This window comes from Puma concolor, chromosome B3 (assembly GCF_028749965.1).
Source record: "Puma concolor isolate L17-30 chromosome B3, mPumCon1.1.hap2, whole genome shotgun sequence".
NCBI lineage: Eukaryota > Metazoa > Chordata > Mammalia > Carnivora > Felidae > Puma > Puma concolor.
Window position 1 is genome coordinate 139,721,831 of NC_141672.1, and position 12,837 is coordinate 139,734,667.

At 43.5% G+C, this 12,837-nt stretch overlaps 1 protein-coding gene across 11 annotated transcripts in view; it reads left to right on the forward strand.

Annotated features, from left to right (window-relative positions):
- Positions 1-12,837, forward strand: part of AKAP13 (A-kinase anchoring protein 13) — a 335,610-nt gene that overhangs the window by 237,805 nt on the left and 84,968 nt on the right. For all 11 annotated transcript variants that reach the window (XM_086711495.1, XM_086711489.1, XM_086711487.1 and 8 more), the window contains 2 exons: positions 507-643; positions 12,045-12,415. In XM_086711495.1, the coding sequence (XP_086567621.1) occupies positions 507-643; positions 12,045-12,415 (508 nt within the window). The remainder of the gene's footprint in view (positions 1-506; positions 644-12,044; positions 12,416-12,837) is intronic.

A 12,837-nucleotide genomic window follows, 5' to 3' on the forward strand; every position in this document is an offset into this window, starting at 1 on the left:
CTTTTCTTACTCAACAGAACCCATAAGTGTAATACGCTGATATTTATGTTAGATATGCTCCCCCTTTGTCTTTTATCCCAATATTTGATAAATAACAAGTTTCCAGAAAGAACTTAATCTTAGAAATTGGCCATAAACCCTACCTCATAGTTTCCTAATAAAGGACTTCTGATTTTGATAGCGAAAGAAAATACTCTCTAATTACCAAAAGGAAAAGATTGCCACTTAAATATCTAATACAGATGGAATTATGGTTCTAAATTACCATTTTATCTTTTCGTACCTTTTGTTTACATGGGAAATTCATGGTTGTCCTGTAGTAATGATCACCCTAGAATTGGAATAACCAGAGTTGAAAGCTACTAATTTGTGTCCTTTACAGCTTCTTACTACTGGGGGAACAGAGAGGTTAGTTGGTTGACTTAAAAGGCTACTTGCTGGAATGAAAAGAAAATAAAAATTTTTTTTTTTTTTTTACGTATTGGTTGAATACATTTTCTATTCAGGATGTGACAGCTTCCTGGATGTTGGACTGGCCAGAGAGTGTGCCTCAAAACCAGGTGTGCTCAAACGAGAATCCGGAAGTGACTCTGACCTCTTTCAGTCACCCAGCGAAGAAGTGGACAGCATCATCTTCTCCAAGGTACTGTCTGCCTCGGTGTGCAACTCGTGCTGGTCGCTAGTGACCCTGCTGACCGTACTGAGCGTCTCCCCCACTCTGTATGATCATAGAAAAGTGTTATGTCCTCCCTTCTGGAGAAGGGAGCTCCAGCTTTCTGGGGCTTAGAAAAAGGCATTGGCCATTTTATCTTATGTAGAATCGTGGTTGGTTACATGCAGGTTTTAAAGCCTAAAGAAATGGAAGCTCCTTTGGTGTGAACTAAATCAGACGACAGTGAATTCTTCTCAGTGGGCAGGAAGGGACCACAGCTAAGACTGCAACACGTCATGTGTGTAAACCAACCATAGAGTCATTTCTGATTAATGTGTTTAGGCTTGAAGCTCGCTGCTGAGCTTGCTGATGTCACCCCTCCTCATCTAGCTGCTTAATTGAACTTTCTAGATCTCTGTGAGGGAACCCAGACTGTCTTCTCCCCAGTGGAAAGCCAAGCCCATGCTCATGAGTCACCTTGCGTTTTCATTTAATTTGAGGCTCTCTGAGGGGGTGGGGGCTGGGGGCGGTTTGCTTTCTTTTGCTTACGTTTGTAGCTAGTTGCAGCGAGTTCTGTTTTGTCTCCTGAGAAGAATCTCGGGCTTTCCCACAGCAGGATCAGCAAGTGGTTCTCAGTCACATGCCATGCGTGGTTGTCTCCATCGCGAGGGGGCGACGGGGCACAAACAAGGCAGCTGTGAAGACGCCTTTGTGAAGGCTTAATGAGGACCCTGCAGAAGGGACCAGAGCAGTGGTGTTAGTGGGTGATGAGCTTCTCCAGCACGGTGTGAGGATGTTGTGTCTAAAAGTCACGGTAGAGACTTGGCATTCTGGGATTCCGGGCTGGAACGTAGTTAAAGCCTCTGTGGAGGTACCTTCAGCTGCTTTTGTTTCATTTTTGTCCAGGGGCTCTCTCGTGCTCACTTGGCCTCCCCTCTTTTCTACCTTCTTCCTTTACCTTGTGTGCACTGTCTCCCAGAGGTCCTTGGAAAACTGTGCAGAACTGCAGGATTCCTGTTCTTAATCCTAGCAAGTTGATTTAGTGGCTTCTATAAAGTAAAAAATGCACACTGGGAAGATCTGTCCTACTCTGAAGCTCTCTAGGAAATGATGATGTTTTTGTTTTTTGATTTTTGTTTTGGAAATAACAGAATTCGGGTAATTTCCACTGTGATTTTGAGGTTTTCATTGTAAGGACTTCTGAATCTTCCCTACCCCCAAGGGGAATACCATTCTGAAGGGATGTGTTTCTCAAAATATATCACTTTTGTCTTGGGTAGACAGATGAGGTAATATTTCTAAGTTCTAGCTTTAAAATCGAATCACTGACAGTCACTGAAACGGGGTCATGGATACATTCGGATTTGTTAAACATTTATGTGTGCTTGAAATTTTTCATGGTCAAAAGTTATTTTGAAATTGCAAAGTCTTCATTAAGAAATACTTGTCACTCCCCTCCTGGGCATATGCCAGCTTGTCCCTGGGTGTTACCAGCTCTGCAGAATGATAGTTCTTTATGGTCACTAAACTGAGTGATTTCCCTAGCTAAAGAGAATTCAGATTTCCTGTGTTTTGCCTTCTTCTTCAGACTGCCAAAAGTATTTACAAGATTGTTCATATGAATGGCCACTGCTAGATTTGGCAGCTTTTTCAGGATGACTAGACAGATAAGATTGTTAAAAGCTGAAGCGTGCTCCCCAAATCGGCTTTTACCCACATTGCATCCCCGAGTGCCTCGGAAAAATCAGAAATGGCAGACGCACGGTCGTCTCTTCACGCACACGTGAGAATGTCTCATGGTCTGGGTAGAGGTCTGGAAGGTTCTTCGTCTTAGTTGTCTCCACTTGACCAAAGTTGTTTGTGACCAGGAGAGGTTTTGCAGTAACTGTCTTGTCCAGCATTCATAAAACCAAGGGTTTGCATATGCAAGGAAAAGGAGAGAGAGAGAGAGAGAGAGAGAGAGAGAGGGAGGGGCAGGCTAATACTTAACAAAATGATTGCTCGTCACTGAACTGAATGTTTTATATATGTGATCCCATTTCTGCTCCCAGAAGCCCTGCGGGGTGGGTGGTTTTAATCTCATGAAACTCCTAAGAAAATCCAGGCTCTGATTGGTCAACAAGTGTAGTCCAAATTACTCAGCTGCTCAGTAACAGAATGGAGACTTGTACATAGGCCTCACTCTCAAATCTGTTTCCTTTCTGTTATTTTGCTCTCAATCTCTGAACACCTCCTTTAATAGCCAGTGATTTATTTCTTTTTAATGTTTATTTTTGAGAGAGAGAGCACGTGAGTGGGGGAGAGGGGCAGAGAGAGAAGGCGACAAAAGGCTCTCTGACAGCAGAGAGCCCAGTGTGGGGCTTGAACTCAGGAACCATGAGATCATGACCTGAGCCAGAGTCGGACATTCAACCGACTGAGCCATCCAGGCACCCAAATAGCCAGTGATTTACACAGAAGCAGAGTGATGGCAGACAGGCCATCAGCAGCCTCCTTCACCGTCTTCCTCAGTGGACAGCCACACGGTGCACACTGTGAAACATCACCCGTCCTAGAATTCCTTCCCCTCTCCCTTCTCGAAAAAATCCTCCCTGGGCAACGCATCGCAGCATGCTTTTCTGTGCACTATGAGTGATGCGTTAGGTCACTTCCTGTTAGCCATTTGTGTGACTCTGACCTCACAGAGGTCTCTAGCAGCCTGCAATGCTTGTCACAAACTTTCCGCCTTAACTTTCTGTGCTCATTCAATAAGCCTTCTCGTAAAGAGGACTGTATGGTGTTAGGAGCTTTGTGATTACTCTTAGGAATATTTCCTGAAGTCTTCCTTCTATAGAGCAACAGCATAACATTTAGATTTTGTTTTTAAAGTAAGAAATCCTGGGATTTTTCTGGACACTAGCTAAGAAAGAGAGATTATAAAATACACACCCTGTTATCCAGAAGGTTAATTGAAATCCACAAACATACTGGTAGTTGCTGCCTCTTTTCCCTAAGAGATTTAAATAAAACGCTTACACCTTGTTTTATGTATCTCCAAGTTATAAAATGTATCCACAATTAAGAAAATCAGAGTAACTCCCGTAAGATGCTAAACCTTAGGGGAATATTCTTGCCTTCATGTGCTATATAGTTTGCTCTCAAGTATTGATCACCAAGCCGAAAATTAACCTTCCAGGGATAAAAGTAGATATACCTACAGAATCCAAATTAAAAAAACTATTCTTGTTTATGCACAAGTTATTGTAAGTTCAGGACTGTGGAACAGCTTGCTGTCCCATGCTTAAGGTTCTTAGCTAAATTATTGCACGTAGCGGCACTTGGGTGGCTCAGTTGGTTAAGCGTTTGACTCTTGATCTCAGGGTCGTCAGTTCAAGCCCGCTTTGGGCTCCATGCTGGGTGTGAAGCCTGATGGATGGATGGATGGATGGACAGACAGACGGATGGACGGACAGACAGACAGACGTAAACAGTTGGCACATAGTAGATATTTAAAATGTGAGCTGCTATTTTCCAAGGCACATGGCAGAGTGCCTTATATATGATATAGACAACAGTTTACAAATATTTAACAAATAAATTATTAAAAATTAAAGGACTAGTATTTTGACAGTATGAAACAGGATCCCTTCAGGTGTAGTAATAAGATATATAAAGTGTGTAGTTTTTATATTTATACATTCATATGTTATATAATATTTATCCCTCTCTATATATCTGTGTATCACCTATGTAGTGTGACTTCTGGTTAAGAGAGCCAGTCAGGCATTTCCCCCCCCCCCCCCCCAGCATTTTATTGAGAAAATTCTGAAATATACAGGACAGTTGGAAGAGCTCGGCAGTGAATGCCTACCAGCCTGGCTCTCCCGTTAACTTACTATACTTTGTTACACAGCTGTGTATCTGTGCATTGTTTCTCCATCCACCAGTCCATCTAATTTTAATTTCTTGGATGTGTTTCTAAATAGGTTACAGATATCAGTCTACTTTTACCCCTAAATACTTAGAATTCTGTATGTGTTTATAGAGTTGTTGTTTGCTGGGGTTTTTTACATAAAATTTACACACAGTGCGATGTAGCGTGAAGGTTATTATTCAGTGACTTTCCCAGTATTACTGAATTACAATTGACAAAAACTATACATATTTAAAGCACACAAGATGATGTTTCAATAGACATATCGAAAGACATCATGAAATGCTTACCACAGTCAGGCCAGTGTATCTGTCACCTCAGAGTTACCTTTTTGTGTGTGTGGTAAGAACACTTGAGACTTAACTTTCCTCGCAAATGTCAAGTACATAGTATCTGTAGTCATCATGCTGTACCTTAGGTCTTCGGAATTTATTCACCTCATAATTTTAGGTAAACTTTGTTCACTTTAGGTAACCTCTCTACATTTCCCCTACCCTCCCACCCCCGGGTAACCATCATTCTGGCTGTTTGCCATTCTTAGATTCCATACAGAAGCGAGGTCATGTCATTCTCTGGCGTATTTCACTGAGGCTGATGCCTTCAGGGTCCATTCATGTTGTTGCAAATGGCAGGATTTCCTTCTATTTTAACTCTGAGTAATATTTCCATTCCCTATTCATCTGTGTGTGGACACTTAAGATGTTTACATGTCTTGGTTGCTGTGAATAATGCCGCTATGGACGTGGGGGTACAGATAGGTCTTCAAGATGGTGGCTTTATTTCCTGTGGACACATACCTAGACATGGGATTTTGCTGGATTATATAGAGAGTTGTACTTTTAAGTTTTTGAGGGACCGACATACTGTTTTCCATAATAGCTGTGCCTCAGTGACTTTTGATAAATTCATTTATCTTTGTAACCCAAACCCCCATATGGATAAGGCTATTACCATTTCTTTGGAAATTTCCTCATGCCCCTCCTCCATCTGTCTCCTCTCCAACCCCCAGAGGCAACAACTGTTCTAATTTTTTCCCATGGCAGGTTAGTTTTCCTTATTTCAGAACGTCCTACAAATGGAGTATAAATGTTATTATTTCTGTTGGGTAAATGAGTGGAATTGATGGGCTGATACATCATTTATGGTAGGAAACCTGGTTTAGTTTTATAAGAAATTGCCAGGCCTTTTTCCAAAGTGGTTGTATCATTTTACATCCTCACCAGCAATATATGAGAATTTTAGTTGTTCCATGTTTTTACCAACACATATATAATTGTTTTGTTTCAACTTCAGCATTTCTGGCGTGCACATAAGTGGTAGCTCATTATCGCTTTGACTTGCATTTCCTTGACAACCAGTGATGATGTTAAACACATTTTCATGTGTTTATTAGCCACTTAGTTATCTTCCTTTGTGAAGTGTCTGTTCACATTTCTTGCCCATTTAAAAAAAAAAAATGGAGTGTTGTCTTTTTGTTGTTGAGAAGTAGGTATTGTATATGTATCCTGGATACCAGTCCTTTGTTAGATTTATGTTTTGCAAATGTTTTCTTCCAGTATATGGTTTTCCCTCCTCACTTTCATAAACGTGTCTTGATGTACTGAATGTTTAGAGTTTTGATGAAGGGTAATTTATCAATTTTTTTATGGCTTTTGCTCCCTGTGTCCTGTCCTGTTACTGATTGGTCTGCCCCCAGTCAAGATGTTTTCTTTCAGAAGATTTATGTTTTAGCTTTTACATTTAGGACTGGAGTCCATCTTAATTTTTTAAAACATTTTTGTCATAGCTCTGTAGCATATAATAATAGGACTGAGTCCCAGTTATACTTAGAATCATCTAGAGAGCTTAAAGAAGAAAAAGAATCTGGGCCTTACCCCAGACCAGTTAATTTAGAATCTTATTACATAAGCTCACTGAACCACTGGTTTCTCATCTGTACAATGAAAGTAAGAATACCTACTAAATCAGTTTTTTAAATTTTTTTCTGTAAGTTTATTTTAAGAGAGAGACGGTGCGAATGGGGTAGGGGCAAAGAGAGAGGGAGAAAGAAACCGCAAGCAGGTACTGTGCTGCCAGCAGACAGCCCGATCCGGGACTTGAACTCACAAATCCTGAGACCATGATTTGAGCCGAAGTCAGACACTCAACCAACGGAGCCACCCAGGTGCCCCTTACTTATTTACTTACTTACTTACTTACTTATTTAACTTTAGAGCGAGCATGCAAGCTGGGGAGAGGGGCAGAAGGAGAGAAAGAGAATCTTAAACAGGCCCCATGCCCAGCGCGGAGCCAGACTCAGAAATCTATCCCACAACCCTGGGACCTGAGTCGAAATTAAGAGTCAGATGCTCAACTGCCCGAGCCACCCAGGCTCCACAGTCTACTAAATCAAATATTAAAAGAATACGTCTAAGTCACTGAATACAGAGCCCCACAGGCGGCAATATCCAGTAATTAGGACTCACATTTATGGAATAGTCATGCTGCATGTGTATTAAGTGACAGACCTACTTTCTCAAGCTGTTTGTATAGACAGCATCATTGTTGAGCCTTTTTCGTTAACTTTTCATCTACCTCATTATTTGGCAGTTTCAGTTTTCTTCGCTTATGTGACCTTAAATTAAGCAAAACGGTATCCTTGGGTCACTCCATCAGCTCAGCTCCTGCCGCTGGAGTCCAGGCTGTCCGGCAGAGACTGGCGCTTGTGAAGAATAATAGTGCGCATACCTCGGTGTTACTTACTGGGCCCATTCCTTGCCATTTCTCTTGGACTGCTGGAGACTCTTGCTAGCCTGGTAACCATTTGCAGATTTCCAGGATTGCCTAAGCTGTAAAAAAGGAAGGATGTTGGTAGAGATGATGGTTTTTGTGTGTGTTTCGATCCTCCCACGGGCAGGAGGAAAACCAATGATGGCAGCTCAAGGGAGGGAGGGTTCCCGTGCCAGTCTCCAGTATGGACCCAGTGTTCTTTCTCCCGGTACACTTGCTCCCTCACACACAGGCAACGCCCAGCCACCCCTTCTCTCCGTCTGCCTTTCTCCGTCCCTTTGACTTCTCTGCCACTCTCAGTACCACATCGTAGGGGAAGAAGACAATGTGTATTTAGCAGAGAATTGTTTTGTCCATCTGCTTGTAAGGCTAGGGGAAGAAAAGCTATGGATTTTTTTCTAAAATAGGCGCGCGTGCGCGCACACACACACGTATATATATGTGTTTCTTAAATATATTAAATGACTTTCAGGAACTTAGGCTGTCCCTCCTGACCACCTGAAGGAATGGTGCCATGGGACCAATTTAACTAATACATTGGATTTACATGGAGTCAAAACCAGGTTTTTAAACATGTACTAGTTAAACTGACCCCAGAGCACCATTTTTCCATACAATCAGGACTAATTTCCGAAGGCTCTGAAAGTCATTTAGTTAGCAGACATTTTAAAAACCTCTCTAAAGAAAGACTGACACATAACTCAAAAACCGTTAAGAATGGCTTCAAATGTCAGGCCTGGAACATTCTATTATGTGACAGAAGCCATAAGTTTTTCCCCTTTCTGATGTGTAAATGGAAAAACAGCATCCCTAAAACCTGGTACTTTCTGTGAGGAGAGGGGAGAATGATGGAAGTAACAGTTCTCATACTCTTATTTGGCAGATCCCCTAAGAACTAAAGCACAAATAAATTCAGTGACTGGAAGGGAATATTGAAAAAAAAATCAGACGTTTAAAAAAGCCACTTGTTTTCCCTGCTCGTGATTAAAAATAGTACCTTGCAACAGGCCTTATATCAAGGTCTAGCCTCTTGAGATGTAAAGATCATCATATTAGATAGATAGACGAAGTGAAAAAGTGGCTTATCCACAGACACATGCATAGCTATCAAAAGTCTCTGACCACATTCCCAGTGTGGTTTCTGGTTCCTCCAGGGACTGCTTTCTGTTCCGCCAGGATAGTGTGAAGACTTGATGAAGCCATGAAATTCTCTTGAGAACACTTCAAGTCTTGGGAAAAAGTAACTCAGAGCCTTCTTTAGATTCAGTCCGGCGTTAAAGAAAATCCATCCACCTCAGTACTTAAGAAGAGAGATCAGTGATTTCTGAGTGTGTCCTATTTTTCCCTTTCTCAGGTAATAACCACCAGCTCGTAATAAGAGTTGAAAGTTACAATAAGAATACTTGAGTGTGAGAATACTACACTCTGTGCACATCATTCTTACCAGGAGTCTCAAGACTAAAGAACTCATGTGTACTGTGGGGGGGTGGGGGTGGGAGGGGGTGGGAACACCCTGGTTATTTAGTTTTTAGGGATTTGTTTGTTTATCAGAGTTAAAAGTACACACCGAGAAACATCTTGGCACACATCGGAACAACACTGTGTGGAGGACATACCCCGGACAGGGTTCTCCTTTTGCAAGATGTGTATCAAAAGGCCGCCAATAACTTCCCCACCTTGTTTTCATGTCTCACAGAAGGGTGGATGCTTGTTCTTTAAGTCTCAGGTCGGGGAAGTGCCAGGGCGACCGCAGGCCTTCTTTCAAGGCAGTGCGGCGCCCTTCCGAGACCAGCAGGTGCCAACCTGAGCAGGGCCTGTTCCTCTGTCCGCATGGCACTTCCTGATCGGGAAGCATGGATTCATAAGAATATATGGTAAATGGCTAAATGGAAACTTCAGCTCCTTTTCATTTCCTTCGAGGCCTTGCCTGTGTGCTTTAGGACGGGCTCATCCCACATTTCATTTTATCATTCCCGTTCTGTCCCTTGGCACTGTTCCGAGAACTAGAAATCAAGCAGGGGATAGCTGCTGTAACCACTTAGCACAGATCGGGTGGCTCCAAACAACATAAATTCTTTCCTTCACTGTTTTGGAGGCAGGAGGTCCCACAACCAGGGTGTCGGGGGCTGCTTTCCCTCGGGAGGCTCTGGTCAGCGCTTCTTGGCCGTCCTTGGGTCCGAAACCCGTCGCTCCAGGCTCCACCCCCTGGTGTGTCTCCTGTGTCTCTTCTGAGAGGACACTGCGGCCACCCTACCATCGTATGACCTCATCTGAACTAATGACCTGTGCAGGACCCAGTTTCCAAATAAGGTCACATTCTGAGGACATGAATTTGAGGAGGAGGCAGGGAGAAAGCTGGCATCCTGAACTTGGTATTTGTGACCATTTACATTGTTTCTCTGGAGAGCAGTCCTCGCTAAAAAAGAATAGTGGATGATTTTATTAAAAAATTTTTTTAGTGTTTATTTTGGGGGGGGTGAAGGGGAGGGACAGAGAAAGAGGGAGACACAGAATCTGAAGCAGGCTCCAGGTTCTGAGCTGTCAGCACAGAGCCTGACGCGGGGCTCGAACCCACGGACCTCGAGATCATGACCTGAGCCAAAGTTGGACGCTCAACCGACTGAGCCACCCAGGCGCCCCCTACCCACCATTGCTTTTAAGCGTCCAGGCCAATATTCTCCAATAGAAATACATAATGTTAGTGTAAACTTTCTAGCAGCCACCTTACAAAAGACAGCAGGAACAGGTGAAATTGATCTTTAAAAAAAATTGTTTTTAATGTTTATTTACTTTTGAGAGACAGAGAGAGACAGAGCGTGAGCAGGGAAGGGGCAGAGAGAGAGAGAGGGAGACACAGAATCCGAAGCAGGTTCCAGGCTCCGAGCTGTCAGCACAGAGCCCCATGTGGGGCGTGAACTCGTGAACTATGAGACCATGACCTGAGCCAAAGTCGGATGCCTAACCGACAGAGCCACCCAGGTGCCCCTTACTTTAAGAGAGAGATAGAGAGCAAGCGGGAGAGGGGCACAGAGAGTGGTAGACAGAATCCTAAGCAGGCTGACAGCACAGAGCCTGATGCAAGGCTCGAATTCACAAACAGTGAGATCATGACCTGAGCCAAAGTCAAGAGTCAGACATTCAAGGGACTTAGGCACCCAGGCGTCCCTTGATGATTTTATTTTAAAATAATACCTACCCTATTTTAGAATCAGTTTGGTGAAAGCATCATTTTTTTTTTTTTTTAATACTGTGGCCCAGTGAAGGACACACAGGACTTTGCTGATACGGACCTCGAGATCTTATCCTTACAGGGTTTCTTAAAGATGATCAGAACAGGGCAGTTTTAGTTGAAATCGCCCCGGGTTCACGTCCTGCTGCTGCTGCTCACTGGGAGGGCCCGAGAGCCCATCTGGATCCCAGTGACCGTCACACCTCCCTGTCAGTCTCAGCCCTCATGCATCATTTAGGGAGCAATTAACCGAGGAAGCCGGATGCCACAGAGTGAAGAAAAACTCCTAAGAGCTGACAAGATTCAGCCCAAACATTATAAAGAATGTTTTGAAGTGTTAGCGTAAACATTTGAAAATACTCTTCTTCTAGAATAGGTCTTGTTTTCTATTCCAAAGCTGAAAGTGCTCATTAGTTTGCATAATTTTTAAAATCTTTCTCAAAGAACTGTAAGTTTCTTTACTCTTAATTAAAGCTTTGAGTAGACTGGCTAATTAGGAAAATGCTGTAAAGAAGGAAAAATAACCACAGAATGGCTTTCCCTCATCCCTGCTCTCTAGCCTACAAGAACACAATAAAATAAAGATGCTAAGACAGTTCAGTGCCCCAATCTGAGAGTGGGATCATGCGTCTTCTAAACACTTCTGTGTATCTTCTGGATAAATTCATCTTTTGAGTGTCAGAGTGTTCATCTTTCTCTCAATGTATGTGTTGTGCTGTGTGTAGCAAACAGAGGACTGTCAGGCTACTTGGGATCAAAACTGTACTGTTGCAGGCTCCAGAAGTTGGCCAGGGAAAAGAACATCATCACTCACTAAAGACTCCATTGCCAGGACTTGGTTATTTTATGTGACATTTGGCTTGATAACACTGCCAGTTCTGTGTGAAAGGAGGAAAAGTAATCGAGTTCTTCTAGTCAGGCATTTGTGGCCAGAATGTGGGCTTTTTGGCAGACCTTAGGTAGGGTCATAAGCAATTCTGCATTTTGCAAAAGGACTCTAAAAACAATTGCAGACTTGCTTTTGGAATATTGACTTCAGAACAACATTATTGTAGCCAAGCAGACAACCTTATTTTTAGTTAAAGCTTGTGGGCGGGGGGGGGGGGGGGGGGGGGGGGTTGCAGGGAATTAAACCTAAGAGTATATGAGTTTATAGAGGTTTTTATGCAACATTTATGCAACAGAAACCCCAGGTAACTCAAGAGTTCTCTTCCTTCCAGTGTATGGTATTGGCCTACAAAACTGACCTGAGCCCGAGGTAGATGCTGGTCCCCCATAAGAAGGGAATGTTCTGTCTACCTCTAATAAGAGGGGAGAAAGAGCACAGACCTAGACTTGGCCTTCATTGGCAGCCATTTGAATCCAACTGTGATCATGCTGTGACCTTGCGGTCACTCTACAGCCACTCCTGGACTGGGGATAATGAGGCTGTCCTCTGGGTCCTGCCATTTTCAACTGTGCATGCCTTCTCTCCGTTACAGCCCGAGGAAGAGCAGTTGGTCTGTGATATCACCGGATCCAGTTCTTCCACCGATGACACGGCTTCCTTGGATCGACATTCCTCTCATGGCAGTGACGTATCCCTCCCCCAGATTTCAAATTTGAACAGGTCCAGAGATCAGCAGTGTCTTGACAGCTTCTACAGCCATGGGGCTGGAGCTGAGGGTCGAGAGAGTGAGGGCGAAGCTGCTGGCTCAGGTGAAATGGACGAGGAGGAGATGGACAGCATCACCGAAGTGCCCACGAACCGCTCTGTGCTGAGGGGCTCGATGCGCTCCCTGTCCCCTTTCCGGAGGCACAGCTGGGGTCCTGGGAAGAACGCGGCCAGCGACGCGGAAATGAATCAGCGCAGGTGAGCGGGACCCAGCATGGCTATTTGTTCCATCTCTCAGTGTCTGCTTGCTTTTGATCGTGTGATCCGGTGTTATCCTAGAGGGCTTTGGAATCGGGAAAATCTGGGTTCAGACCCCAGCTCTAGAAATCACTGTGTAGATAACTTTGGGCAAGTTACCTGATCCCTCTGGGCTTTAATTTTCTCATCTGTAGAATACCTGCCTCTCTAAGGATAGGTCTAATAATAAAAATCTCAAGTGAAATATGGTTGCTACATGGTGGGTGTTTAATGAACAGGAATAGTCCTTCAGGCCAGATCTGTTCATAAAATGCTTAGATTAAAAACTTTTGGAGGGAATAGTGTCCTGTCAGTTTTGAAACAGACATGAAATCTTACAGTCCAAATACTCTCCATTTTCACACTGCTTCCCAGGAATTGTC